Genomic DNA, 26,866 nt, shown 5'->3' with positions numbered 1-26,866 from the left:
GAGAAATGTGCTAAGAGGAAGGGACACTTGGCAAATCCACACCGTGATCAACTCCTGCCCGGAAACCTATGTCCCCACTGTGGAAGGACGTGTGGATCCAGAATTGGCCTCCACAGTCAATTACGGACTCATTGTTAAAACCATGTTTATGGAAGACAGTCTTACTTGGCTACGAGTGATCGTCAAAGAAGAGATCCTGATCATGCCAAGGTTGCTGGTTTGATCCCCATATGGGACAGCTGCATATTTCTGCATTGCAGGGGATTTGACTGGATGATCCCACAGGGTCCCTTCCAACTCTACAATTCTATGAGCAGCTGCCGAACTGTGAGCAAAGGCGCCCCTTATTCCAGGCAATATCCAGACACCACAGCTGCATTTGCAAGTCACAATAAAACTGGTTTCTCCATCCCGGTGCCTCCAGATATTCTGGACCACGACTCTGACCAGGGCTGATCCATCGGCTTTTTCTTATGTTCTTACATTCCATGCTCAGAAACTGCCAGTACTCTCCGCCAAGCAAGGACCACAACATCTGGGCTGCCCCAGATCCCGAATTCTGAATGGCCTGCCATTGTTTCCCGTTCCAGCAGTGCCTCAACATAACGTCCCTTTGTCGTTTTACAAGGCAGATAGAGCAGCTCTGAGGGAAAGTCTTTGGGGCGGAGGGGAGAAGGGAACTGGGGCAGAAGACAAAGGCCTCATTGATGTTCCCGTGTTGGGGGCAGGGTCACGCGCTGGGGGCATATGTGTTCGTATTTTCTTCCTAGAATGCGTCTGGCTGCTGAAAACAGCATGAATAATCATTTTTCAAAAAATGACCAAAGGACAAGTTTGCAATCCAAAATGTTAAGAGTAGTAACACACCTCTCATCTCAGTGCACAAGCTTCAGGCAGCCTGATAAGATTATCTGTGAATAACTTACCAAATATTTGCAAATGCGGTATCTATCTATCTATCCATCTATCTATCTATATCTAATCTATCTATATCTATCTATCTATCTATCTATCTATCTATCTATCTATCTATCTATCTATCATCTATCTATCTATCTATCTATCTATCTATCATCTATCATCTACAGTGGTACCTCTGGTTACAGATGCTTCAGGTTACATACGCTTCAGGTTACAGACTCCGCTAACCCAGAAATAGTACCTCGGGTTAAGAACTTTGCTTCAGGATTAGATGCTTCAGGATGCTTCAGGATTCAGAAATCGTGCTCCGGCGGTACGGCGGCAGCGGGAGGCCCCATTCGCTAAAGTGGTGCTTCAGGTTAAGAACAGTTTCAGGTTAAGAACGAACCTCCGGAACGAATTAAGTACTTAACCCGAGGTACCACTGTATCTATCTATCTATTTAAAAAACTGGAGCCCTCCCTGTGGAACGCCCTCCCACCAGATGTCAAAGAGAACAACTACCAGACTTTTAGAAGACATCTGAAGGCAGCCCTGTTTAGGGAAGCTTTTAATGTTTGATGTATTTTGGGAAGCCGCCCAGAGTGGCTGGGGAAACCCAGCCAGATGGGCGGGGTATAAATAAATTTATTATTATTATTATTATTATTATTATTATTATTATTATTATTATTATTATTATAGCATCATGGACTGGGGAGTCCTTGCGCAAAAGCCCCTTTGAATTCAAGCCACACATGTTGGTTCGCACATCCTCAGGAAAGCTCCATGCAACAGGCTTCTGTTGTGCCCATTTTGCAGATGAGCACTGAGGCTGGGAAAGCGAATTCCCTGAGACCATCCAGGGAGTTCGCAGCCAAGACTGGAACAAACATACCTTTTGCCAAGTAGGCACAGCAACTCTCTTAGCGCTTCTTCATGCAACTTAACATAAAAGTCTGGAAACGGAAAGCCCCCGAATAAAACCCTTCTTCCTTCTGTGGTTTCCAGCTGATAATTTTATTGGTTTATTCTCTTCATAAACTGCTTTGAGGGTTTTTTTCGTTTGCTTGTTTTTACAATCAGGCGGTGCATAAATTTTATGAAATAAATAATAAATAAACGTAGGATTAACTTTTGATCATTGCATTATTATTATATTTAGCGTTGTGCTCCAGCGATATTAAAAAGTTTTATTATAAACAATTGCAATCACCGACGCGCTTGTGGAAAACGCAGGGTATAAATAAAAAGGATGCAGCTGTGCTTGTTTTGAACCCGAGTCTATTGTTCCACGTGACAACAAGCTCCTGTGCGACTCTTGGAAGACCCACGGACCACCACAACCCCCGCACCCTATGACAGAACACCACCACCACCCAAAGTCCTCCACCCTTCAGGTCCCGTGGAAAATGTCTACTGGGGAAGAGGAGAACCCAACTCCTGAAATGCTTTCTGGGTCCCAAAATCCTTTCCACCTGCCCTCCGTCCGAGGGGCCTGGAAGGAGCCTTGACAGCTCTGGGGGGCATGTGTGCTTCCAGTCTTTTCCAGAGTCCTGCCTCTGCTCTTCCGTCACCCCGACCTCGGTTCATACCTCCACTGGCGCGATGGCACCCGGCGTCTCGCCTCCCTGTGGAAAGAGAGAAAGAAGGGGAATGAGGAAAGCAAGGCCTGAGGGTTTACCGTATTTTTCGCTCCATAAGACGCACCTAGTTTTTAGAGGAGGAAAACAAGAAAAAAAAAAATATTCTGAACGAAACAATGGATGTATGATTTTTGTGGTTCATGCTGTGGCCACAGACATGTGATTTGACGGTGAGTTTGGGGTGACCCAATGCAAAAATCCAGAGAATCCATGTGGATCCATGCTTTGTAACCACATTTTTGTGCCACTGCGACCCCACGAAACAGTGGGTGCGTGATTTTTTTGGTGCAGGCTGTAGCCATGGACATGCTATGTGATCTGATGGTGAATTTGGGGTGACCCAATGCAAAAACCCTGAGGATCCATGTTCTTTTACCTTCCCCCTCCCATGCAGCCTCCTGATCACTAGCATCCCTTATCTCTCTCCCCGACCGCTTGCCAATCAACTGTTTCCTTTCAACACCCCCTTCCCTCTTGTTTACCTTAGTGTCTTTTCCTTAGCTGGACCTCCTCCTTTTTTCTAATTTCTCTCCTCATTGCTTGTTTTACTCTTCCTGTCTCTTCTCCTCGCAAGTTTGCTGTCTTTACCTCTCCCCTCCCAGGCAGCCTCCTTTATCTCTAGCGTCCCTTTTCTCTCTCCCCGATTGGCAAACGATCAGCGGCTTTGTTTCAACACCCACTTCCCTTTTTCAAAAAAAAAAATTAAAAAAATAGCATGATCTGCTTTTCACCCCTGCTTTTCGCCTTCTGGCAGTTCCCTCATTGCGAGAAGTGAGGTTACAGGGAACCAGGCAGAGGGCCTTCTCAGTGGTGGCGCCCGCCCTGTGGAACGCCCTCCCATCAGATGTCAAGGAAATAAGCAGCTATCTTATCTTTAAAAGACATCTGAAGGCAGCCCTGTTTAGGGAAGTTTTTAATATTTAATGCTGTATTGTTTTTAACACTTGATTGGGAGCCGCCCAGAGTGGCTGGGGAGACTCAGCCAGATGGGCGGGGTATAAATAATAAATTATTATTATTAGATTATTATTATTACTACTCTTGGTCAGCGGTGGAAGGTGCAGCTCTGGCGCTTGGGGAAAGCCGCCCGTAGGGACGGAAATCATTTCAGCTGCCTAAACAGTTTTTATCCTGACTTGTTATAACTTGTTTTTGTTTATAATTGCGTTAGAAATAGTTCACTATTTTCCCTAAGCCACTTTCAATCTACGTTCATTTGATAAAGAAAAAGGGCAGGGCATTTAAAAAATGTATAAATAGTCAAATAAGCAAGACTACCCATTATTTGCTGTTCTCTATGAATCCGTGAGCTCTTCCCTGCAGTGATAACAATCCAGATACTGTTTCCGTAATCATTTAATTCCAAGATGAAAGACGGATGAGTCAGGAGCTCCTTCACTGCGGCAGAAGGTGGCAAGGCTTTCTCAGCCTCTGAATCACGCACAGAGTATCAATCAAATCAGAGGTTGAAATGAGTTCAGGGGCATTATCCCACGACAAGCGCCCTTATTTGTTTTATTTATTTAGGTGGTCTGTATATTCCTTTATATTGTCAGGGACTGGACTGAGGAGGGGAGACGGTATAGATTTAGAACGGCGGTTTGCAGAAGGTCATAGCTCAGAGGCTGCAGAGGGGAGAAGCTGGGAAATATTGGGAGAGGGGCAGGAGGAGGAAGAAGCTGGCAGACTCAGTGTCTTTGGAAAGCAATCCAGACCCCTCTTCTCCCAGAACTTGGCGGGCATTGAAAGCAGGAGAACAGAAAGCACAGAGGCAGAAGGCACAGATCAGCCAGTGCAGGGATGACATAGAATAGGAGAGACGGAGAGGGTGCCATTGTCTGAGAGACGGCATTCCTTCGTCTTTCTCTGTGAATATGGAATAAAGTACTGGAGAAGTTCAGCCAGATGGGTGGTTTATAAATTATTATTATTATTATTATTATTATTATTATTATTATTATTATTACTACTACTACTACTACTACTACTTGGTAAGAACTCTTCTTGTTTATCTACCACTTGGCTGACACCGTGAAAGGGATCAGACTCCCTGATCCACATATGCAGTCTCCAAGTGGTTTCTTACCATCCTAAGAACACCACAAATAAAAAACTAAACAACAAAAAAATCACATTTTAGAGCAGCATTCTTAAACATCAGCATGGATGTTCCAATGGATGTATTTGAATATTTTTGAAACGTGAAGATTTTGTTTGGTTTTTATCGTATCATTTTGCATTGGTGCCTCTATTGATTGTGAATTGTCTTGAGGCATCCTTTTTGGCCAAAAGGTGGCATATAAATAAAAAGAAAACATAATATAATGCCAACAGAACAAATACACTGCAGAGGGCCTTCTCGGTGGTGGCGCCCGCCCTGTGGAACACCCTCCCAGCAGATGTCAAGGAAATAAACAACTACCTGACTTTTAGGAGACATCTGAAGGCAGCCCTGTTTAGGGAAGTTTTTAATGTTTGATGTTTTATTATGTTTTTAATATTCTATTGGGAGCTGCCCAGAGTAGCTAAGGAAACCTAGCCAGATGGGCAGGGTGGAAAGAAATCATCATCATCATCATCATCATTATTTAGGGAAAAGGCGAGTTTGCAAAACTGTGTTTGGCATGGAGAGAGAAGGGAGAGAACAGTTTTTCTCCTTCTGCCATAACACTGGAACTCATAGCTATCCAACAAGATTGAAGGCTGGAAGATTCAGGACAGATAAAAGAAAGTCCTTATTCGCACAGCAGGTAGTTAAACTGTGGAACTCACTGCCACAGGAGACAGTGCGGGCCACAAGCCGGGATGGCTTTATAAGAGGATTGGACAAATTCATGGAGGAGGAGAGGGCTAATGATGGGCAGGGTATAAATAAATAAATAAATAAATAAATAAATAAATAAATAAATAAATACAACAACAACAACAACAACGACATACCAGTACATTGGATATGACCTATGGATGATGTATGCGGCCATATTACCTGTGATGACCTATTCACACATGCAAGAGACCCTTGAAGGCGCCCCCTTGGGTGTAACTGGGCCTGATCCCACAAGGCAGCCTACCTGCATCTCAGCATCGAGGCTCAAGGTCTCGTAGATGTTCTCAAAGTGCTTCTCTGGGATGGGGGGCGGCTCCTCCTCCTCTTCTTGTTCGGGGGCCTCGCGGTGTTTTGCTGGCTGCCACTCCTGCGCTGGCCTGGGCCTTTTGCACACCTTGGCATACATGGCACTCAGCCTTTTCTCCATGTCATAGCTGGTCTGGATGGGGTCCGCTCCCTCGGGTGTCGGGCCCGGCACCTGGCCCAGGGACTCACTGCCCTGCAAGGCTGTAGGTGGCTGCACTGGCACCCCACTGGACCCTATAGTCCTTGTGTCCCTCCTGCGCGATTCGGCGGATCCTGCAAACGGGTCCCCTGGGGTTGCACCACAACCTGCGCTGCTAATGATTGTCAAGTCAGAGCCCTGCCTTCTTTCCAAACGGTCCCTGGTATATAATGCCCTTTCTCCATCCTCGATGCTTTCATAAACTTGGTTGTCGATGTTCCCATTCAGGGGCTTCGCTTCAGATACACGGGCCTCCTTCGGGGTCATCGGGAGTTTCCTGAACTGCAGCGAGCTCGGGGAAGTTGTTTTCGCGCACGATGCTCCTGATGGTCCCAGGTGGTGCGGATCCGACTTTCCGGTCTTCTCCAGAGTTTGGTGGTTTGGGGGGTTTGCCCGCATTTCTTTTGAGGAGCTGGGGTTTCTGCGCTCGAAGTCTGCAGTGAAACCATTTGTTTGCCTCTCTGCCTGATGACTGGGCAAAGAACTACCTGCAGATAATGATATGCATTAATACATCGTCAGTTGGCAGATGATAATAGATTAAAAAGTTTCTGCCACTGCTTCTTACAGGTGTGGTGAATTATCCTGGACATCCTTACATTTTTAATGTTTTTGCTTTTCTTCTTTTTGGGCTCTGATTCCCCCCCCCCTGTAATTTGTTGATATGTAATGTGTGATTTATAGCACCTGGACCAGAGGAATTGTTCATTTTGTGGTCTGATGCTCTTTCATATTGTTTGAAATTGTCCACTAGGGTCAAGAGGAGCCCATTTGTTATCGCTAAAAAAAAGTTTATATTGAGGAGGTCCGTGGATATCTGATGTATCTGATCCTGCAGGTACTCCCCCTGCTGACATATAAACTGCAAGATAAGGACAACTGTGACTTGAAAGAAGAACGGGAACTTTTTACAATTTACTTAAAAAGACAACAAAATGAATTCGACTCCTTGGCAGGCTTTGAATAAACATACAGTGGTGCCTCGCAAGATGAAAAGAATCCGTTCTGTGATTCTCTTCGTCTAGCGGTTTTTTTCGTCTTGCGAAGCAAGCCCATTGACGGATTAGCGGATTAGCGCTATTAGCGGCTTTTAGGGGCTTTTAGCGGCTTTTAGCGGCTTATCTGCTGATCGGATCAGCTGATAAGCGGCTTAGCGGCTTAGAAAAAGGGGGGGGGGAAACCAGCAGGAACTCGCAAGACATTGTCGTCTTGCGAAGCAAGCCCATAGGAGATTCGTTTTGTGAAGCACCTCCAAAACGGAAAACTCTTTCGTCTAGCGAGTTTTCCGTCTTGCGAGGCATTCGTCTTGCGGGGCACCACTGTACACAAATTTATTGATTGTCAACATAGCAGATAGATAATATAAGGATTTATGCCATTTCACAGTATGCAGAGAATTATATGTGCTGAAAAATCAGAGAGAGGAGCTGAGGGAAGGAAATAATGAATATGATATGTTTTGATATTTTGATATGTTGAAATTGTTAATTAAAAAAAACTTTTTAAAAAAAGATTCCAGGAACCCAAATATTGAAGGATACGTCGACGGAAGGGGTGATATTATTAATTGTTGTTATTGTCATGAATATTATTATTATGGTATCCCAGCCCTCTTCAAGGAGGCTCCGAAGGCAAATAGTAACAAGTAAATATATTTTGTTGTTGTTGTTTAGTCGTTTAGTCGTGTCCGACTCTTCGTGACCCCATGGACCAGAGCACGCCAGGCACTTCTGTCCTCCACTGCCTCCCGCAGTTTGATCAAGCTCATGCTAGTAGCTTCAAGAACACCATCCAACCATCTCATTCTCTGTCGTCCCCTTCTCCTTGTGCCCTCCATCTTTCCCAACATCAGGGTCTTTTCCAGGGAGTCTTCTCTTCTCATGAGGTGGCCAAAGTATTGGAGCCTCAGCTTCACGATCTGTCCTTCCAGTGAGCACTCAGGGCTGATTTCCTTCAGAATGGAGAGGTTTGATCTTCTTGCAGTCCATGGGACTCTCAAGAGTCTCCTCCAGCACCATAATTCAAAAGCATCAATTCTTCGGCGATCAGCCTTCTTTATGGTCCAGCTCTCACTTCCATACATCACTACTGGGAAAACCATGGCTTTTACTATACGGACCTTTGTTGGCAAGGTGATGTCTCTGCTTTTTAAGATGTTGTCTAGGTTTGCCATCGCCTTTCTCCCAAGGAGCAGGCGTCTTTTAATTTCGTGACTGCTGTCACCATCTGCACTGATCATGGAGCCCAAGAAAGTAAAATCTCTCACTGCCTCCATTTCTTCCCCATCTATTTGCCAGGAGGTGATGGGCCCAGTGGCCATGATCTTCGTTTTTTTGATGTTGAGCTTCAGACCATATTTTGCGCTCTCCTCTTTCACCCTCATTAAAAGGTTCTTTAATTCCTCTTCACTTTCTGCCATCAAGGTTGTGTCATCTGCATATCTGAGGTTGTTGATATTTCTTCCGGCAATCTTAATTCCGGCTTGGGATTCATCCAGCCCAGCCTTTCGCATGATGAATTCTGCATATAAGTTAAATAAGCAGGGAGACAATATACAGCCTTGCCGTACTCCTTTCCCAATTTGGAACCAATCAGTTGTTCCATATCCAGTTCTAACTGTAGCTTCTTGTCCCACATAGAGATTTCGCAGGAGACAGATGAGGTGATCAGGCACTCCCATTTCTTTAAGAACTTGCCATAGTTTGCTGTGGTCAACACAGTCAAAGGCTTTTGCATAGTCAATGAAGCAGAAGTAGATGTCTTTCTGGAACTCTCTAGCTTTCTCCATAATCCAGCGCATGTTTGCAATTTGGTCTCTGGTTCCTCTGCCTCTTCTAAATCCAGCTTGCACTTCTGGGAGTTCTCGGTCCACATACTGCTTGAGCCTTCCTTGTAGAATTTTAAGCATAACCTTGCTAGCATGTGAAATGAGTGAAATTGTGCGGTAGTTGGAGCATTCTTTGGCACTGCCTTTCTTTGGGATTGGAATGTAGACTGATCTTCTCCAATCCTCTGGCCACTGCTGAGTTTTCCAAACTTGCTGGCATATTGAGTGTAGCACCTTAACAGCATCATCTTTTAAAATTTTAAACAGTTCAGCTGGAATACCATCACTTCCACTGGCCTTGTTATTTGCAGTGCTTTCTAAGGCCCATTTGACTTCACTCTCCAGGATGTCTGGCTCAAGGTCAGGAACCACACTACCTGGGGTGTACGAGACATCCATATCTTTCTGGTATAATTCCTCTGTGTATTCTTGCCACCTCTTCTTGATGTCTTCTGCTTCAGTTAGATCTTTACCACTTTTGTCCTTTATTATGGTAATCTTTGTACGAAATGTTCCTTTCATATTTCCGATTTTCTTGAACAGATCTCTGGTTCTTCCCATTCTGTTGCTTTCCTCTATTTCTTTGCATTGCTCGTTTAAGAAGGCCTTCTTGTCTCTCCTTGCTGTTCTTTGGAAATCTGCATTCAGTTTCCTGTATCTTTCACTATCTCCCTCGCATTTTGCTTGCCTTCTCTCCCCCGCTATTTGTAAGGCCTCGTTGGACAGCCACTTTGCTTTCTTGCATTTCTTTTTCATTGGGATGGTTTTAGTTGCTGCCTCCTGTATAATGTTGCGAGCCTCCATCCATAGTTCTTCAGGCACTCTGTCCAGCAAATCTAAATCCTTAAACCTGTTCCTCACTTCCACTGTGTATTCAGAAGGGATTTGGTTTAGATTGTATCTTACCTGTCCAGTGGTTTTTCCTACTTTCTTCAGTTTAAGCTTGAATTTTGCTATAAGAAGCTGATGATCTGAGCCACAGTCAGCTCCAGGTCTTGTTTTTGCTGACTGTATAGAGCTTCTCCATCTTTGGCTGCAGAGAATATAATCAATCTGATTTCGATGTTGCCCATCTGGGGATGTCCATGTGTAGAGTCGTCTCTTGTGTTGTTGGAAAAGCGTGTTTGTGATGACCAGCTTGTTCTCTTGACAGAACTCTATTAGCCTTTGCCCTGCTTCGTTTTGATCTCCAAGGCCAAACTTGCCAGTTGTTCCTTTTATCTCTTGATTCCCTACTTTAGCATTCCAATCCCCTATAATGAGCAGAACATCCTTCTTTGGTGTCACTTCGATAAGGTCTTGTAAGTCTTCATAGAACTGGTCAATTTCAGTTTCTTCAGCACTAGTAGTTGGTGCATAAACTTGGATTACTGTGATGTTAAAAGGTCTGCCTTGGATTCGTATCGAGATCATTCTATCATTTTTGAGACTGCATCCCAGTACAGCTTTCGCCACTCTTTTGTTGACTATGAGGGCCACTCCATTTCTCTTACGGGTTTCTTGCCCACAGTAGTAGATATGATAGTCATCCGAACTGAATTCGCCCATTCCCGTCCATTTTAGCTCACTGATGCCCAGGATGTCAATATTTATTCTTGCCATCTCATTTTTGACCACATCCAACTTACCCAGGTTCATGGTTCTTACATTCCAGGTTCCTATGCAATATTTTTCTTTACAGCATTGGACTTTCCTTTCGCTTCCATGCATATCCACAACTGAGCGTCCTTTCGGCTTTGGCCCAGCCGCTTCATCAGCTCTGGATCTACTTGTACTTGTCCTCCGCTCTTCCCCAGTAGCATGTTGGACACCTTCCGACCTGAGGGGCTCATCTTCCAGTGTCATAACTTTTATATGCCTGTTGTCTTTGTCCATGGAGTTTTCTTGGCAGGGATACTGGAGTGGCTTGCCGGTTCCTACTCCAGGTGGATCACGTTTGGTCAAAACTCTCCACTATGACCTGTTCATCTTGGGTGCCCTGCTCGGCGTAGTTCATAGCTTCTCTGAGTTCTTCAAGCCCCTTCGCCACGGCAAGGCAGTGATCCATGAAGGGTCCATGACTAAATATATTTAGTCAGCCATGACTAAATATATTTAGTCAGCCTTAATATGGCAAGCACAATGCAGCAGGCTTGGACTGTTAAAACTATTTAAACCGTAGCAGCTTCCAAAATGTGGAACTTCCTCTCCATAGAGTTGCATCAGCCATCCTCATTATACAGTTTCCATCCTTTGCTGAAGATGTACTGGCTTTTGGACAGTTAAAAATTGTGTGGTTCCCCTCCCCTCCCCGTTGGGGCCAGACTTGTTGTCTGATAGTACATTCTTTGGTTTGCTTATAAATCGTTTTATTGGATTTGAAGGTCTTGTGGTTATACGGTTGTAACTAGGGATGGGAAGAAATTTGACTCGGTTCGCATTTAAAGGCAAATGTACCTCATCCGCACTTTCCAGATCAATACTCCAACTGAAACGCAGGCTTCTCCGAATTTTGCAATATATTAATGGGTACAAAACCATGGCAAAGCGTGCATGAAAAAAAATGCATGTATTGGTGAAAAGAACAAGGAAAAAATACATTGTTTCGCGGGAAAATGCTTTGCAAAAAAAAAAAAAATAGAGGCGAATTTGCAAACAAAGCTCTACTATATATTAGAAGACGTTTGCACTAAAATACCGATGAATTTTCACATGGACTTTGTAGCAAGGATGGAAATGCACAAGTGATGTGGAACTGTAGAGAACCGAGTTTAAGGTTGGAAAAGTGAGAAATGGAGAGGAACTTAACTTGACAGATTCACACCCACCCACTTGCAACCCCCTGTTGGACAGGTAAGAGGCCTCTTCAAGAAATTAAAGGCTAAAAAACTCCACTGCACCTCTGTACCATAGGCCTTGAGCAAATAAATATATTTTAAGTGGCAATTGCGTGGGGGGAAGTGAACCCTGAAGGATGATGTTGAAGTTACTTACCAGTTTCCAGTTCCTCACTTGCACAGAAGTTCGAAGAACAACTCAGGCAGAAAATGTAAAGAAAGAACTAATGTTTCTGAAGGCAGCCCTGTTTAGGGAAGCTTTTAATATTTGATGAATTATTGTATTTTAATATTTTGCTAGCAATGACAAACCTAGATAGCATCTTAAAAAGCAGAGACATCACCTTGCCCACAAAGGCCAGTATAGTTAAAGCTATGGTTTTCCCAGTAGTGATGTACAGAAGTGAGAGCTGGACCATAAAGAAGGCTGATTGCCGAAGAATTGATGCTTTTGAATTCTGGTGCTGGAGGAGACTCTAGAGAGTCCCATGGACTGCAAGAAGATCAAATGTATCAGTTCTTAAGGAAATCAGCCCTGAGTGCTCACTGGAAGGACAGATCCTGAAGCTGAGGCTCCAAGACTTTGGCCTCCTCATGAGAAGAGAAGACTCCCTGGAAAAGACCCTGATGTTGGGGAAGATGGAGGGCACAAGGAGAAGGGGACGACAGAGGACAAGATGGTGGGACAGTGTTCTCGAAGCTACCAGCATGAGTCCAGGGGGGTCACGAAGAGGTGGACACGACTAAACGACTCAACAACAACAATATTTTGCTGGAAGCCACCCAGAGTGGCTGGGGAAACCCAGCCAGATGGGCAGGGTATACATCATCATCATCATCATCTTATTATTATTATTATTATTATTATTATTATTATTATGCATCCCTGATTCCCACTGTACACCTTAGAACACCCCATATTCTATATCTCCATGAACATAGGAAGCTGTCTTATACTGAGTCACACCGTTGAGCCCATCTAGCTCAGTATTGTCCACACGGGCTGGCAGAAGCTCTTTAAGATTTCAGGCAGGGGACATTTGCCAGCCTTACCTGACTCTCCCCTTTCAGATCGGTAACAGTTTTCTGCAATAAAACTGGTTGTGCATGCACAACAGTCACAAACACGTGAAGAAGCTCGGGGGAAAGAGCACGGAGGCATCACAGGCAGTGATGTGCTCTGGTAAATCACGCTGCAAGGATCACTGCGTTGGAAAGGTGAGAGACAGAGGAAGGGCGTGGACCTGCAGGTGTAAGAGTGGAAAGCTGGGTGGACAGAGGACCAGGCGGGCATTTTACAAAGCCTTGACACGGCTCCTTCCCATCACCACAAACAGCACCAAAGCCTTTGATCCTGCGGATATAGTTCGGGTTTTCTGCAAGGCAAACACTGGTTTGGCAAGTACCATATTTTTTGCACTATAAGACTCACTTTCCCCCTCCTAAATAGTAAGGGGAAATGTGTGTGCGTCTTATGGAGCGAATGCAGGCTGCGCAGCTGTCACAGAAGCCAGAACAGCAAGAGGGATTGCTGCTTTCACTGCACAGCGATCCCTCTTTCTCTTCTGGTTTCTGAGATGCAGAATATTTTTTTTCTTGTTTTCCTCCTCCAAAAACTAGGTGCGTCTTGTGGTCTGGTGCGTCTTATAGAGCGAAAAATACGGTGTTTCCGACGAAGGGCCCCACCTAGGCTCAAGCCAAGCCACCCGTTTGTTTCCCTGCCAGGGAATTTGCACGCTTCACAAGACACACACAAACACACGTGTGTGTGTGTGTGTGTGTGTGTGTGTGTGTGAACAGAATCCAGGCTTTCCTTTCCTCTCCTGTTTTTGCAGCGAATCTGTTCCCCCCAACACCTCGGCAATCGTTTGGCCGAGCGCCAACACTTGTAATAAGTTTGTTCCTTTGGTTAAGCATTTAAAGCCACGGAACAGGTTCCAACACTGTCGGCAGAAGCTGTCAATTGCTGGGTCTGGCAGAGAGAACTCGCCCTGCAGGTTCGCTCTGCGGAAGATGAAATAACCGAGCGCAGTCTAGTGGGTTGGCCTTCGACCAGAGAGGCTTTAGCGGCTGTGCCTGCATTTCCCTCCCCAAACTACCCCACCCCCCACGGAGCAAACACCAGTTTTGCAAGGTGGGGGCGGGTGGAAGCGTTGACCTCTTCATCCTCCCCTTGGCGCTGCTCTGATTCAGAGAGCCCCATGGCTGCTTCAAATCATAAAACTGGCTCCCGCATCACATGTGCCAGTGCGGCGGCGTAGTTGCGGTGTTGGAGCAGGGCCTGGGAAGCCAGGGTTCGAATCCTGGCTTGGTGATGAAGCTCGTTGTGTGACCTTGGGATGGTCACACTGCCTCTCTCTCAGCCTACCTTTCAGGGTTGTTGTGGGGACTAAATATACGCCATCTTGAGCTCTTTTGGAGGAAAAGATGGGATGTAAATGCAATTAATCACCATAATAATGAACCGACCACATGCATTGACCTGGACCCTGCAATCATCATCTCAGGCCTTTTTTGTGTCCCTCCGCCGTGAGAGGTCCAGGAAGTTGCAACACGAGAACGGGGCCTTCTCTGCAGTGGCCCCCCATCTGTGGAATGCTCTGCCCAGGGAGGCTCCTAGAGATGGAAGCCCTGTGGGGCTCAAATGGTTTGGCTCTATTTATTCCATAAGATTTATACGCTACTTGGCTGCTTAAAAAAAACAAAACCTCAAAGCGGTTTGCGAAGAAGATAAAACAAAAAACCAATAAGAAAAGCTAGCAGCAATAATGTAAGTCTTTCAAAGAGTTAAAATAGCAAGAAACTGAAAACTTGCATCAACTTTCTAAATATCTGGGCAGGCTCTAGTCTTGTGGTGTGTTTGTGTATGTACACACCAGTGCCAGATTTATGTATAAGCTAAACAAGCTATACAGCTGAGGGCCACACTCTCTTGGGGACCCCCCAAAAAACTAAAGAGAAAGAAACCTGGATGTACATTTCCAAAATGTAACAAAAAAAAAACAATAAAATAAAACCTACATACAGCAACAGTGTTTTGTGTTGTATATGGACCTATTAGGTCCATAAATTACCATGCAGCATATATTCAACACAAAAAGCAGCGACAATTTGTTGTTGACAAAGGACAGCTGGACATATAAAGGGCCCCATTACCTTCAGGAGCTTAGGGACTCATCAATCCTAAATACGGCCCAGGTACACGCAGAAACTGGGACACGGGTGGCGCTGTGGGTTAAACCACAGAGCCTAGGGCTTGCCGACCAGAAGGTCGGTGGTTCGAATCCCCGTGACGGGGTGAGCTCCTGTTGCTCGGTCCCTGCTCCTGCCAACCTAGCAGTTCGAAAGCACCTCAAAGTGCAAGTAGATAAATAGGTACCGTTCTGGCGGGAAGGTAAACAGCGTTTCCATGCGCTGCTCTGGTTTGCCAGAAGTGGCTTAGTCCTGCTGGCCACATGACCCGGAAGCTGTACGCTGGCTCCCTCGGCCAATAAAGCGAGATGAGCGCCACAACCCCAGAGTCGGTCATGATTGGACCTAATGGTCAGGGGTCCCTTTACCTTTACACACAGAAAAAGGGAAGGGAATCCCCTGCTATCTAACTGGAGGCTCGTTCACTAGCGCTGATTTGATACTATCCCTAATAATACTTTTTTAAAACAGGAACCAAAAAGGGATGCCTGACTCCTAACTAATCCTGCTCACAACATAAACAGAACAGGGATGTCCTGTTTAGGACGGAAGGAAGGAAGGAGCAAGGACCCTGAGGTTTCCGTGCAGAGAAGGGTTTTTTTCTGCTTTACACTGACTTCCGCAAACACATATTGTTCTGGCTCCACTGTTCTGCCACAGGGCACTGCCAAACAGCCTGCTTATTGAGCATTCACCCTGATTCGTTGGCAGGGAGATTAGTTGCCCGGCTATTGAACACACGCCCGTTCTGGTTTGTTTGTGAGCAAGTTTCATGACTTCGGGTCAAAGCAAGTGCCTTATCACTTTCCTTTTCGCCAAAAGTCTGATCTCCTGGGGAACGTGGAGTTTGTTGCGGCAGAGCTCAAAACAAACTAGGATCGTGCAGCCCGAATTTTCTGGGCATGTCAGTGAATCCCTAGCCCCCCAAACAGCAACAGGTTCCCAGCAGTAAGACCACCTGGAAGGAAATGTTTCTGCTTCCGTTTTGCTTTTGCTCCTGCAAAGAGCACATTGCAGGTGGGTTCGGAGCGCCTCAGGCAGAGATTTAGCGCTGCACAAATTCCAAAAGCAGTGAAACTGGGCCTGGGAACATAGGAAGCTGTCTATCCTGAGACCATTGCTCCATCTAACTTAGTACTTCCTGCCCTGGCTGGCAGCAGCCCTTCACTGTTTCACGCAGGACTCTCCACTGTAAAAGCTAGTCCAGAGTTTCCGAAAACTTGGGTCCCCAGCTGTTGTTGGACTACAACTCCCATCATCCCTAGCTAGCAGGCGGTGGTCAGGGATGATGGGAACTGTAGTCCAAAAACAGCTGGAGACCCAAGTCTGGGAAACTCTGAGCTAGTCAACTGTGGACTTTAAACAGAAGTTGGATGGCCATCTATCATTGACGCTATAGTTGAGATTTGTGCATTGCAAGGGGTTGGGCTGGATGACCTCTGAGGTCCCTTCCAACTATGATTCTATGCTTCTGCAAATGCAATTAACAAACAATGGGAGAAATTGGAAGGATCTCAAAAGAGAAGATAGACAGGGATTGGAAGGTGTTTAAAGGATACTTGCAACAGTGGCGTAGCGTGGGGGGTGCCAGGGGTGCCGGCGGCACCGGGCGCAACATTTTGGGGGGCGCGTTTGGCCAGCCCCCCTCGAGGAAGCGGGAACCTCTCCAAGGCGCAGCGCGCCGTTGGTGGAGGAAAAGAGCCGCGCAGCAGCAGCAGCAAAGCCGGGAGGAGGAGGAGGTTTTTTGCTCCTAGAAAGGAAGGGAAAATGCCTGTGCGTGTTACAGAGCGAATGCACTCATGCTTGCTTTACAGCCAGGAGGAGGGGGTGGAGCTGAGGAGGAGGGAGGGAAGGAGAGCCATGCCAGCAAAGCGGGCAGCAGCCGCTTACACGCGAGGAGGGACAGACGGGAGCCATAGGGGGCCGGAAAAGCGTAGCCAGCAACAGCTGCTGCAGCCTCAGCTAGCAAAAGTCCGTGCACTCTCTAAACAGAGCAATGAGGCTGCAGAGGGACGGCAGGGCACAGGAGGGCTCTGAGCCACGAGCGCAGTGAAAACCAGTAAAAAAGTTTTTTAAAAGGCTGCTGGGGACAGGAGGGCACGGGATGAGGGAGAGGGGGAAATTACAATTCTCCCAGCGTCTCAGCTGATCCGCTGAGCAGGACTTGGGCCATTAGCTGTGTAAAGCAGCAAAGAGGGAGAGAAGGAGCAAAGCGGGAGAGGAAAGGAGCTGCTTACACTGCTGTAAGTGGCTGCTGTCCGGTTGGCTCCTTTAAAGCAACAGTGCTCTTTCCCTCCCCCCTCCCCGCTCAGCTCTCCGAAAAGCTCCTTCTCCACCCACCCCATGCGAGCTCCTTTTCCCCTTAGACCCCCCTCCTGCATTATTAGCCACATCCTTCTCCACCCACCCCACGCGTGTTCCTTGTCCCCTTAGCAGTGGCGTAGCGTGGGGGGTGCAGGGGGGGGGCGGCTGTACTGGGCGCAACATCTGGGGGTTAGGGTTAGGGGGCGCAAATCCGGGGGTTAGAGTTAGGGGGCACATATCCACGGGTTAGGGGGCGCAAATCCACGGGTTAGGGGGCGCAAATTACTTGCCTTGCCCCGGGTGCTGACAACCCACGCTACGCCACTGACTTGCAAAACCATATTGAAAAGTCAGAACTCCTATTAGACTAAGCAAGTTCCGTTTTAAATAGTGAAATACTAAATAAGATGGATAACAATGTGTAATAGAAAAAGAAGCATGAAATTAGGTTAAAGGTGTGTGAAAGAAAGTAATAGAAGTGGAAAGAAATTGCAATTGAGTAGATTGGAAGTCTAGCACAAAGGTGGGGTGAGGGGTGGTGGATGGTGATGGGAAAAGGAATTATCTGTGGGATTGAATGTAGGTATGTTTGAATATTTTTAAGGATTGTATGAAATGTATGTTTGTATGCTTGTATATTCGCAATACAGTGGTGCCTCGCAAGACGAAAAGAATCCGTTCTGTGATTCTCTTCGTCTAGCGGTTTTTGAACCATTGAAGGATTAGCGGATTAGCGCTATTAGCGGCTTTTAGCTGCTTATCTGCTGATCGGATCAGCTGATAAGCGGCTTAGCGGCTTAGAAAAAGGGGGGGAGGGGGGAAAAACCAGCAGGAACTCGCAAGACATTGTCGTCTTGCGAAGCAAGCCCATAGGAGAGTTGTTTTGCGAAGCACCTCCAAAACGGAAAACTCTTTCGTCTAGCAAGTTTTCCGTCTTGCGAGGCATTCGTCTTGCGGGGCACCACTGTATGTGTGCATTAATGCTGAATTATTTTAACAATAAAAACTTTTCAATAATAATAATAATAATAATAATGGCACAACTGTCCTTGCAAAGGGGTTTTGTGGTTCTCTCCCCCAGGGTTAAAGTGTTAAGTGTCCACTGCTCTCGGATTTTTGTTTTTGCTCTGCAACCAGGGCAGGGAGGCCATGTCAGTGCGCAGCAACACACGCCCCAGCTCTATCCAGGGCCGGCTGCCCACAACTCAGCACTGTCTTCTCAACTCTCCAGCTCTCCAGCAAACCGCAGTGACTCATCACGCTTGGCTCTCCGGGTGCCGGGAGCCATACAAGCACACAAACATGTCCCATGCCTGCGTCCCACAGGAGGGCACCCCCAGATCCCCCCAGGCTCAAGAAGTCTTCCCTGCCCACTCCCTGCCTGCTGAGGAGATTTGTCCGCGGTGCAAGGGGGGTGCGCTCCCTGTGGCTGGAATATGTCTTCCCCCACAGCTCCAGCCTTGCACTCAGCCAACAGCAGTTTGGTGTGGAATTACTGCTGGAAGATTCCCCCGTCTCTGGGGGAAGCAGGAGCAAGCAAAAGAAGAAATGTGGTCAGCGCTGGAGCGGAGCGTTAACTGTTTCTACCAGAACAGCCCTGTCAGGCTCCTGCAGCTGGGTAGGCGAAGGGGTGGGTGTTTCGCATGTAGAACGTCCCAAGTTCAAGTCCCCAGTGTCTCCAGGCAAGGCTGGGCCAGACCTCTGTAAGAGCTGCGGCCAAACAATGTGGAAAATACCGGGGTAGGTGGACGCGGGTGGCGCTGTGGGTTAAACCACAGAGCCTAGGACTTGCCGATCAGAAGGTTGGTGGTTCGAATCCCTGTGACGGGGTGAGCTCCCGTTGCTCGGTCCCTGCTCCTGCCAACCTAGCAGTTCGAAAGCACGTCAAAGTGCAAGTAGATAAATAGGTACCACTCTGGCGGGAAGGGAAACGGTGTTTCTGTGCACTGCTCTGGTTTGCCAGAAGCAGCTTAGTCATGCTCACAGCTGTCAACTTTTCCCTTTTCTTGCGAGGAATCCTATTCGGAATAAGGGAATTTCCCTTTTAAAAAGGGAAACATTGACAGCTATGGTCATGCTGGCCAAATGACCCGGAAGCTGTACGCCAGCTCCCTCGGCCAGTAAAAGCGAGATGAGCGCAGCAACCCCAGAGTCGTCCATGACTGGACCTAATGGTTAGGGATCCCTTTACCTTTTTAGGTGGACAGAAGGCACATTTAGTATACCTGAAGGAGCGTCTCCACACCTATTGTTCAGCCCGGACACTGAGGTCCATCTCCAAGGGCCTTCTGGCGGTTCCCTCACTGCAAGAAGTGAGGTTACAGGGAACCAGGCAGAGGGCCTTCTCGGTGGTGGCGCCTGCCCTGTGGAACATCCTCCCATCAGATGTCAAGGAGATAAACAACTATCCGACTTTTAGAAGGCATCTGAAGGCAGCCCAGTTTAGAGGAGTTTTTAATGTTTGATGTTTTATTCTGTTTTTATTGTTCTGTTGAAAGCCGCCCAGACTGGCTGAGGAAACCTAGCCAGATGGGTGGGGTAGAAATAAATCACCACCATCATCATCATCATCATCATCATCATCATTATTTAGGAAAAAGGCATGTGAGAGAACAGTTTGCAAAATTGTATGTAGCATGGAGAGAGAAAGGAGAGAACAGCTTTTCTCCTTCTGCCATAACACTGGAACTCTTAGATATCCAACAAAGTTGAAGGCTGGAAGATTCAGGACAGATAAAAGAAAGTCCTTATTCACGCAGTATGCAGTTAAACTGTGGAACTCACTGCCACAGGACACAGTAAGGGCCACCAGCCTGGATGGCTTTAAAAGAGGACTGGACAAATTCATGGAGGAGGAGAGGGCTAAGCTCTGCCTCCACAGCTGGAAGCAACGATGCTTCTGAATAGCAGTTGTCGGAAACTACAGGAGGGGAGAGTTGGTCTTGGGTTCGAATCCTGCTTGCGAGTTTCACGTGGGCACCTCATCGGCCACTGTGAGAACAGGATGCTGGACTAGAAGGGCCACTGGGTTGGACTAGATTAGGGGTCAGCAAACGTTTTCAGCAGGGGGCCAGTCCACTGTCCCTCAGATCTTGTGGGGGGCCAGACTATATTTTTTTGGGGGGGATGAACAAATTCCTATGCCCCACAAATAACCCAGAGATGCATGTCAAATAAAAGCACACATTCTACTCATGTAAAAACACCAGGCAGGCCCCACAAATAACCCAGAGGTGCATTTTAAATAAAAGGACACGTTCTACTCATGTCAAAACACGCTGATTCCTGGACCGTCCGCGGGCCGGATTTAGAAGGCAATTGGGCCGCATCCAGCCCCCGGGCCTTAGGTTGCCTACGCATGGACTAGAAACAGGCATGTCCAACAGGTAGATCGTGATCTGCCAGTAGATCGCGGGGGTGTCCCAGGTAGATCGCGGGATGAAGAAGAAGAAGAAGAGTTTGGATTTGATATCCCGCCTTTCATTCCCCTTTAAGGAGTCTCAAAGCGGCTCACATTCTCCTTTCCCTTCCTCCCCCACAACAAACACTCTGTGAGGTGAGTGGGGCTGAGAGACTTCAGAGAAGTGTGACTGGCCCAAGGTCACCCAGCAGCTGCATGTGGAGGAGCGGAGACGCGAACCCGGTTCCCCAGATTACGAGCCCACCGCTCTTAACCACTACACCACACTGGCTCTCATGGATGAAGTTTAGTTGGCCTTTGGCCAACCCTCCCCTAAAAAAAGCTGAACAACTCCTGGCAATGACAATGGGTAGATCACAGCTGGTCTTTTTATACTGTGAGTAGATCGCAGTCTCTTTGGAGTTGAACGTGCCTGGACTAGATGATTGTCAGGGCCCCTTCCAACTCTACCATTCTATGAGTACAGCTAACCACACTACCTTCTTGGGAGAAAGGCAATGACAAACTTAGACAGCATCTTAAAAAGCAGAGACATCACCTTGCCAACAAAGGTCCATATAGCTAAAGCTATGGTTTTCCCAGTAGTGATGTATGGAAGTGAGAGCTGGACCATAAAGAAGGCTGATCGCTGAAGAATTGATGCTTTTGAATTGTGGTGCTGGAGGAGACACTTGAGAGTCCCATGGACTGCAAGAAGATCAAACCTCTCCATTCTGAAGGAAATCAGCCCTGAGTCCTCACTGGAAGGACAGATCCTGAAGCTGAGGCTCCAAGACTTTGGCCACCTCATGAGAAGAGAAGACTCCCTGGAACAGACCCTGATGTTGGGAAAGATGGAGGGCACAAGGAGAAGGGGACAACAGAGGACGAGATGGTGGGACAGTGTTCTCGAAGCTACAAACTTGAGTCTGACCAAACTGCGGGAGGCAGTGGAAGACAGGAGTGCCTGGCGTGCTCTGGTCCATGGGGTCACAAAGAATCGGAAACAACTAAACGACTAAACAACACTACACTACAGGGTCTCTGATGTGTCTGAAACAAAATCCGAATGAATCTCTGCCCTGCCACCCTCCACCTAGAACGTGGTCTGTGCTTCAGGCTTTCTGCCCCGAGAATTAAAAACCGCTGCCTGCGGGGAGTTAAAGGGATTGTTCTCTTTGCTCTCTGTGAACTCAGGGATAAAGATCAAAAAGGTCTGAAAGCTGGGCTGGGAGTGGGGGGTGGAGAGGTGAAAGTAAAGCCCCTTTTCTGTTCCAGGGAAATCTCCTCCCAAGGCATAGCCCAGTCTTCCCCAACCAGACGCCCTCCTGATTCGTGGGGCTACGGCTCCCATCACCGCCCCCCGCCAGCACAACAGTTCAGAACATGTGGAGGGCACCAGGTTGGGGCAGGCTGCTGCCATCTCGCCCCTGGCCCCAGCCTAGCCGGAATCACCCAGATGTCCCCTTAATGCCACCATCTCCATCTGGCGGATAATCCACGTTAAATAGATTCCAATCGCCTTACGCTCACGGCAGGCAGAGGCATCGGGACTTATGCCGGAAAGACCCTCCAACAGGGGGAAGCCCATCGCAGCACTCAGGTTCACACACAAAAGGGCTGTTAACTTGGGGAGGGGGGGCAGTGTGCTTGCCTGATCATCGCCCCAGAGCCACAGGGTTCCGTCCTCTCCCCCATGCTTTTTAACATCTACATGAAGCCGCTGGGAGAGATCATCAGGGGGTTTGGACTGGGTGTTCATCAGTATGCGGATGATACCCAGCTCTACCTCTCTTTCAAATCAGAATCAGTGATGGTGGTGAACGTCCTGTGTGAGTGTCTGGAGACAGTTGGAGGATGGACGGCGGCTAACGGATTGAGGTTGAACCTGATTCTTTTGGGGGGACAGGAGGCGGGCGGGTGTGGGGGACTCCCTGGTCCTGAATGGGGTAACTGTGCCCCTGAAGGACCAGGTGCACAGCCTGGGAGTCATTTTGGACTCACAGCTGTCCATGGAGGCGCAGGTCAATTCTGTATCCAAGGCAGCTGTTTATCAGCTCCATCTGGTACGCAGGATGAGACCCTTCTTGCCCGCAGACTGTCTCGCCAGAGTGGTCCACTTGGACTACTGCAATGAGCTCTATGTGGGGCTACCTTTGAAGGTGACCCGGAAACTACAACTAATCCAGAACCGGCAGCTAGACTGGTGACTGGGAGCGGCTGCAGAGAACACATAACACCGGTCTTGAAAGACCTACATTGGCTCCCAGTACGTTTCCGAGTACAATTCAAAGTGTTGGTGCTGACCTTTAAAGCCCTAAACGGCCTCGGTCCAGTATATCTGAAGGAGCATCTCCACCCCCATCGTTCTACCCGGACACTGAGATCCAGTTCCAAGGGCCTTCTGGCGGTTCCCTCCCTGCAAGAAGCAAAGCTACAGGGAACCAGGCAGAGGGCCTTCTTGGTGGTGGCGCCCGCCCTGTGGAATGCCCTCCCATCAGATGCCAAAGAGATAAACAACTACCTGACATTTAGAACGCATCTGAAGACAGCCCTGTTCAGGGAAGTTTTTAATGTGTGACATTTTAATGTATTTTTAATCTTTGTTGGAACCCGCCAAGAGTGGCTGGGCAAACCAAGCCAGATGGGTGGGGTACAAATAAAAAATTATTATTATTATTATTATTATTATTATTACAGGGATCCTGCAGAGCGGCCCGAGAAGCGGGACACGAGCCACTTTCAAATATCCAAAGGGCTGTCCTGTGGAAGGCGGAGCAAGCCAGCTTTCTGCTGCTCTGGTGTGAAGGACCCAATCCGATGGGTTCAAATGGCAAGAAAGGAGATTCCCACTAAACATTTGGAAGAATTTTCCACCCACCAGTGGAATGGCCTCCCTCAGAAAGTGGTGGGGTCTCCTTCCTTGGAGGTTTTTAAGCAGAGGTTGGCTGGCCGTCTGTCAGGGGTGCTTTAGCTGAGATGCCTGCACTGCAGGGGGTTGGACTGGATGAGCCTTGGGGTCCCATTCCAGCTCTAGGATTACAGGGGTGGATTGAAGGCTTCATTGTAAACGTGGGCCAGCTCTGGAACTTCACAGCGTTGTCATTACCCAACATCCCAATCTATAACATGCCCTGTTCTACGGGCAGAGGTGGCCTTTAACTATGGAGGGGGAATTCGGTAGCTGCACCTCAGCAGCAGGTTCAGGGAGGAATTAAAATGTCTGGAAAATGGGAAGTGAGGTAGTTCAGGCCACCGTTCCATTAAATCAGGAGGACTCACTTCCAAATAATGTGTAAGATACAGTTGTACCTTGGTTGTCGAACAGAATCTGTTCTGGAAGTCCGTTTGGCTTCCAAAAATGTTCGAAAACCAAGGCACGGCTTCCAATTGGCTGCAGAAGCTTTCTGCACTCAGTTGGAAGCCTCAGAACACTCACTTCTGGGTTTGCGGCTTTTGGGAGCCAAAATGGAGGAGTACCAAGGCGTTTGACAACCAAGGTATGGCTGTACTTCCACATGGCAGTTTACTGTGGACTCGGCCCTGCTCTGCCTTCTGAGTTTTGTACAGTGTCTGCACAATGCCATCCTCATCGAAATGCGACCCCTTATTATTCCCCCCCCCATTATTAATTGGAGTTCATGGGAAGTGTTCTGCAAGAGAGTCACACCCCCACACCCCCGCCCGTCCCTAAAATATCAGAATCCTGCTCCACAGCAACTCTGAGCAGGGCCTTCTGTGTGGTTGCCCCTGCTCTGTGGAAAACCATCCCTGGTGAGAAACGATGGGTGCCCGCAATCTGTCCTTTTTGCAAGCAACTGACGGCATTTTTCTTGAGACAAGCTTGAGTGGAAAGGTCTCTAGCCTTATATATTCATCCTGCATTGCTTAAAAAACCTTTCTTCGGTTTCCTTTTTTTGCATGGTTTTGAAAACTATATTAACTGTTTTTATGGCGTGTCTGCAAACTGCCTTGAGACACGCATTAAAAAGTCAGTTGACCGGTTGACTGATGGGCGGGTGGAATAAAACCAATCAATAAATGTGTCAGAATTGAATACGCTCCCAGCCAGGATCTACCTTGCCTTCCTCAGCTGCCAGGAGATGTTGTTTTGATGTTCCCTCTCAGTATCTTATCTCTCATCGCCTCCCAGGAACTGACTGCACACACCTCCCTGGTTTCTTGACTCCCACAATGGCTCTTGGGACAAGTTTCCGACTCGCCCACAGCTAGAGAAGAGGGAGCCACGCTTGCCAGCGCCTTCTAGCACACGCGCGCACACACACACCTGCCCCAAAGTGGTCAGGCTCAGGAAACCACTTTGCAAGGCTTATGACATCACCAGGAGGTAACGTGCGGCCATGAGCAATGCCAACAGGAGATTCGGCAGCAACATGTGAGAGTGTCTGGTGTGTCAAGCGACAGTGGAAGAACCACATTTAGGCATGTGCAAAGTCAGGCCTGGGGGCCTAATCCGGCCTGCCAGTTGGTTTAATGTGGACCCTGCAGCAGTTTATTTTCGGGGGGGGGGGAATCCTTAAAAAAGCTCAACAATTCTGGGGTAAAACCCTAAAAAAGCCAAACAACTTCCATTCTAAAAAAAAGGCTAACAAACTTGGGGGTGGGAATTAAAAAAAAAAAGTTCAGCAACTTCCATCCTAAGAAAAGCTCAACAACTTTGGGGTAAAATGCCAAAACATCAACAACTTCAATCCTAAAAAGGTCAACAACTCTTTGGTCAGCGCTCACACATGTTCACTTCATCAAACCTGGCCCTCTTTGAAAAATGTTTGGACACCCCTGACATATGTAGTTAAACTATGGCTGGCCACTTCCCTGAACAGGGCTGCCTTCAGATGCCTTCTAAATGTCAGATAGTTGTTTATCTCTTTGACATCTGGTGGGAGGGCATTCCACAGGGCGGGCGCCACTACCAAGAAGGCCCTCTGCCTGGTTCCCTGTAGCTTTGTTTCTTGCAATGAGGGAACCGCCAGAAGGTCCTCGGTGCTGGACCTCAGTGTCCCGATTGAACGATGGAGGTGGAGACGCTCCTTCAGGTATACTGGACCGAGGCCGTTTAGGGCTTTAAAGGTCAACACCAACACTTTGAATTGTGCTCAGAAACGTACTGGGAGCCAATGCAGATCTCTCAGGACCGGTGTTATATGGTCTCAGTGGCCACCCCCAGTCACCAGTCTAGATACCACATTCTGGATTAATTGCAGTTTCCAGGTCACCTTCAAAGGTATCCCCACGTAGAGCGCATTGCAGTAGTCCAAGCGGAAGATAAATAGAGCATGAACCACTCTGGGAAGACAGTCTGTGTGCAGATAGGGTCTCAGCCTGTGTTCCAGATGGAGCTGGTAAACAGCTGCCCTGGACACAGAATTGACCTGCACCTCCATGGACAGCTGTGAGTCCAAAATGACTCCCAGGCTGCGCACCTGGTCCTTCAGGGGCACAGTTACCCCATTGAGGACCAGGGAGTCCTCCACACCCGCCCGCCTCCTGTCCCCCCACAAACAGTACTTCTGTTTTGTCAGGATTCAACCTCAATCTGTTACCCGCCATCCATCCTCCAACCGCCTCTAGACACTCACACAGGATCTTCACCGCCTTCACTGGTTCTGATTTGAAAGAGAGGTAGAGCTGGGTATCATCTGCATATTGATGGACACCCAGTCCAAACCCCCTGATGATCTCTCCTAGCGGCTTCATATAGATGTTAAAAAGCATGGGGGAGAGGGCGGAACCCTGAGGCACCCCACAAGTGAGGGCCCAAGGGTCTGAACACTCATCCCCCACCACCACTTTCTGAACACGGCCTAGGAGGAAGGAGTGGAACCACGGTATGACAGTGCCCGCAGCTCCCAGCCCCTCAAGACGGTCCAGAAGGATGTTATGGTGGATGGTGTCAAAAGCCACTGAGGAATCACAGCTAAAGCATCCATGGCAGGTGGTCGTCCCCCCAAACCTCTGCTTAATAACCTCCAAGGAAGGAGAGGTCCCCCGTTTCCAAGTAGCGCAGTTACTCCGCCGCTTCCCAAAGCGCAAAAAGTCTGGTAAGAACAGCGATGGGGAATGATGCTGGAAAGGATAACAGCCACTAGCTTGCAATGGTGTTTGTAACAAGAGGAATGCTCTGTAAGTGAGTGACACCGTTTGACCCCTGTGCAAGTTTTGCGTGAGCCGGTCAGCTGCCTGGAAGTAGCCAAGAATTGCTCACTTCCGCCTGAGATGCCCCAGGCATTAAGGTCATCCGAGAAAGCCGTTCTTAGGCTTCCCTGCCTCCCATCTCCATGGGATTTGGCAGGTGGAAACAGAAAACTGGGCTTTCTCAGTGCTGGTTCTCTGCTTCTTAAAAAAATGCCCCCCTTGCACATGGCCACCCGCTACAAATTTCAGGCACCACATGGAAACAGATTTATTTGGCTGTGGCTTTCAAAGGC

At 47.8% G+C, this 26,866-nt stretch overlaps 1 protein-coding gene across 1 annotated transcript in view; it reads right to left on the bottom strand.

The window, feature by feature from the left end:
• Positions 1–1,899: 1,899 nt before the first annotated feature.
• LOC310702736 (uncharacterized protein) overlaps positions 1,900–26,866 on the bottom strand; it is a 70,107-nt gene continuing 45,140 nt past the window's right edge. The window contains exons 6-7 of the mRNA XM_083494806.1: positions 5,618–6,366; positions 1,900–2,531 (exon numbers count right to left, since the gene is read on the bottom strand). Coding sequence (XP_083350932.1) covers positions 2,490–2,531; positions 5,618–6,366 — 791 coding nt within the window. The 3' untranslated portion in view covers positions 1,900–2,489. The remainder of the gene's footprint in view (positions 2,532–5,617; positions 6,367–26,866) is intronic.

The sequence above is a fragment of the Podarcis liolepis genome (genome assembly GCF_965112155.1).
Source record: "Podarcis liolepis genome assembly, chromosome: 3".
Taxonomy (NCBI): Eukaryota; Metazoa; Chordata; class Lepidosauria; order Squamata; family Lacertidae; genus Podarcis; species Podarcis liolepis.
The sequence above is the reverse complement of the archived record's forward strand: the minus strand, read 5'-3'. Positions and strand labels throughout refer to the sequence as shown.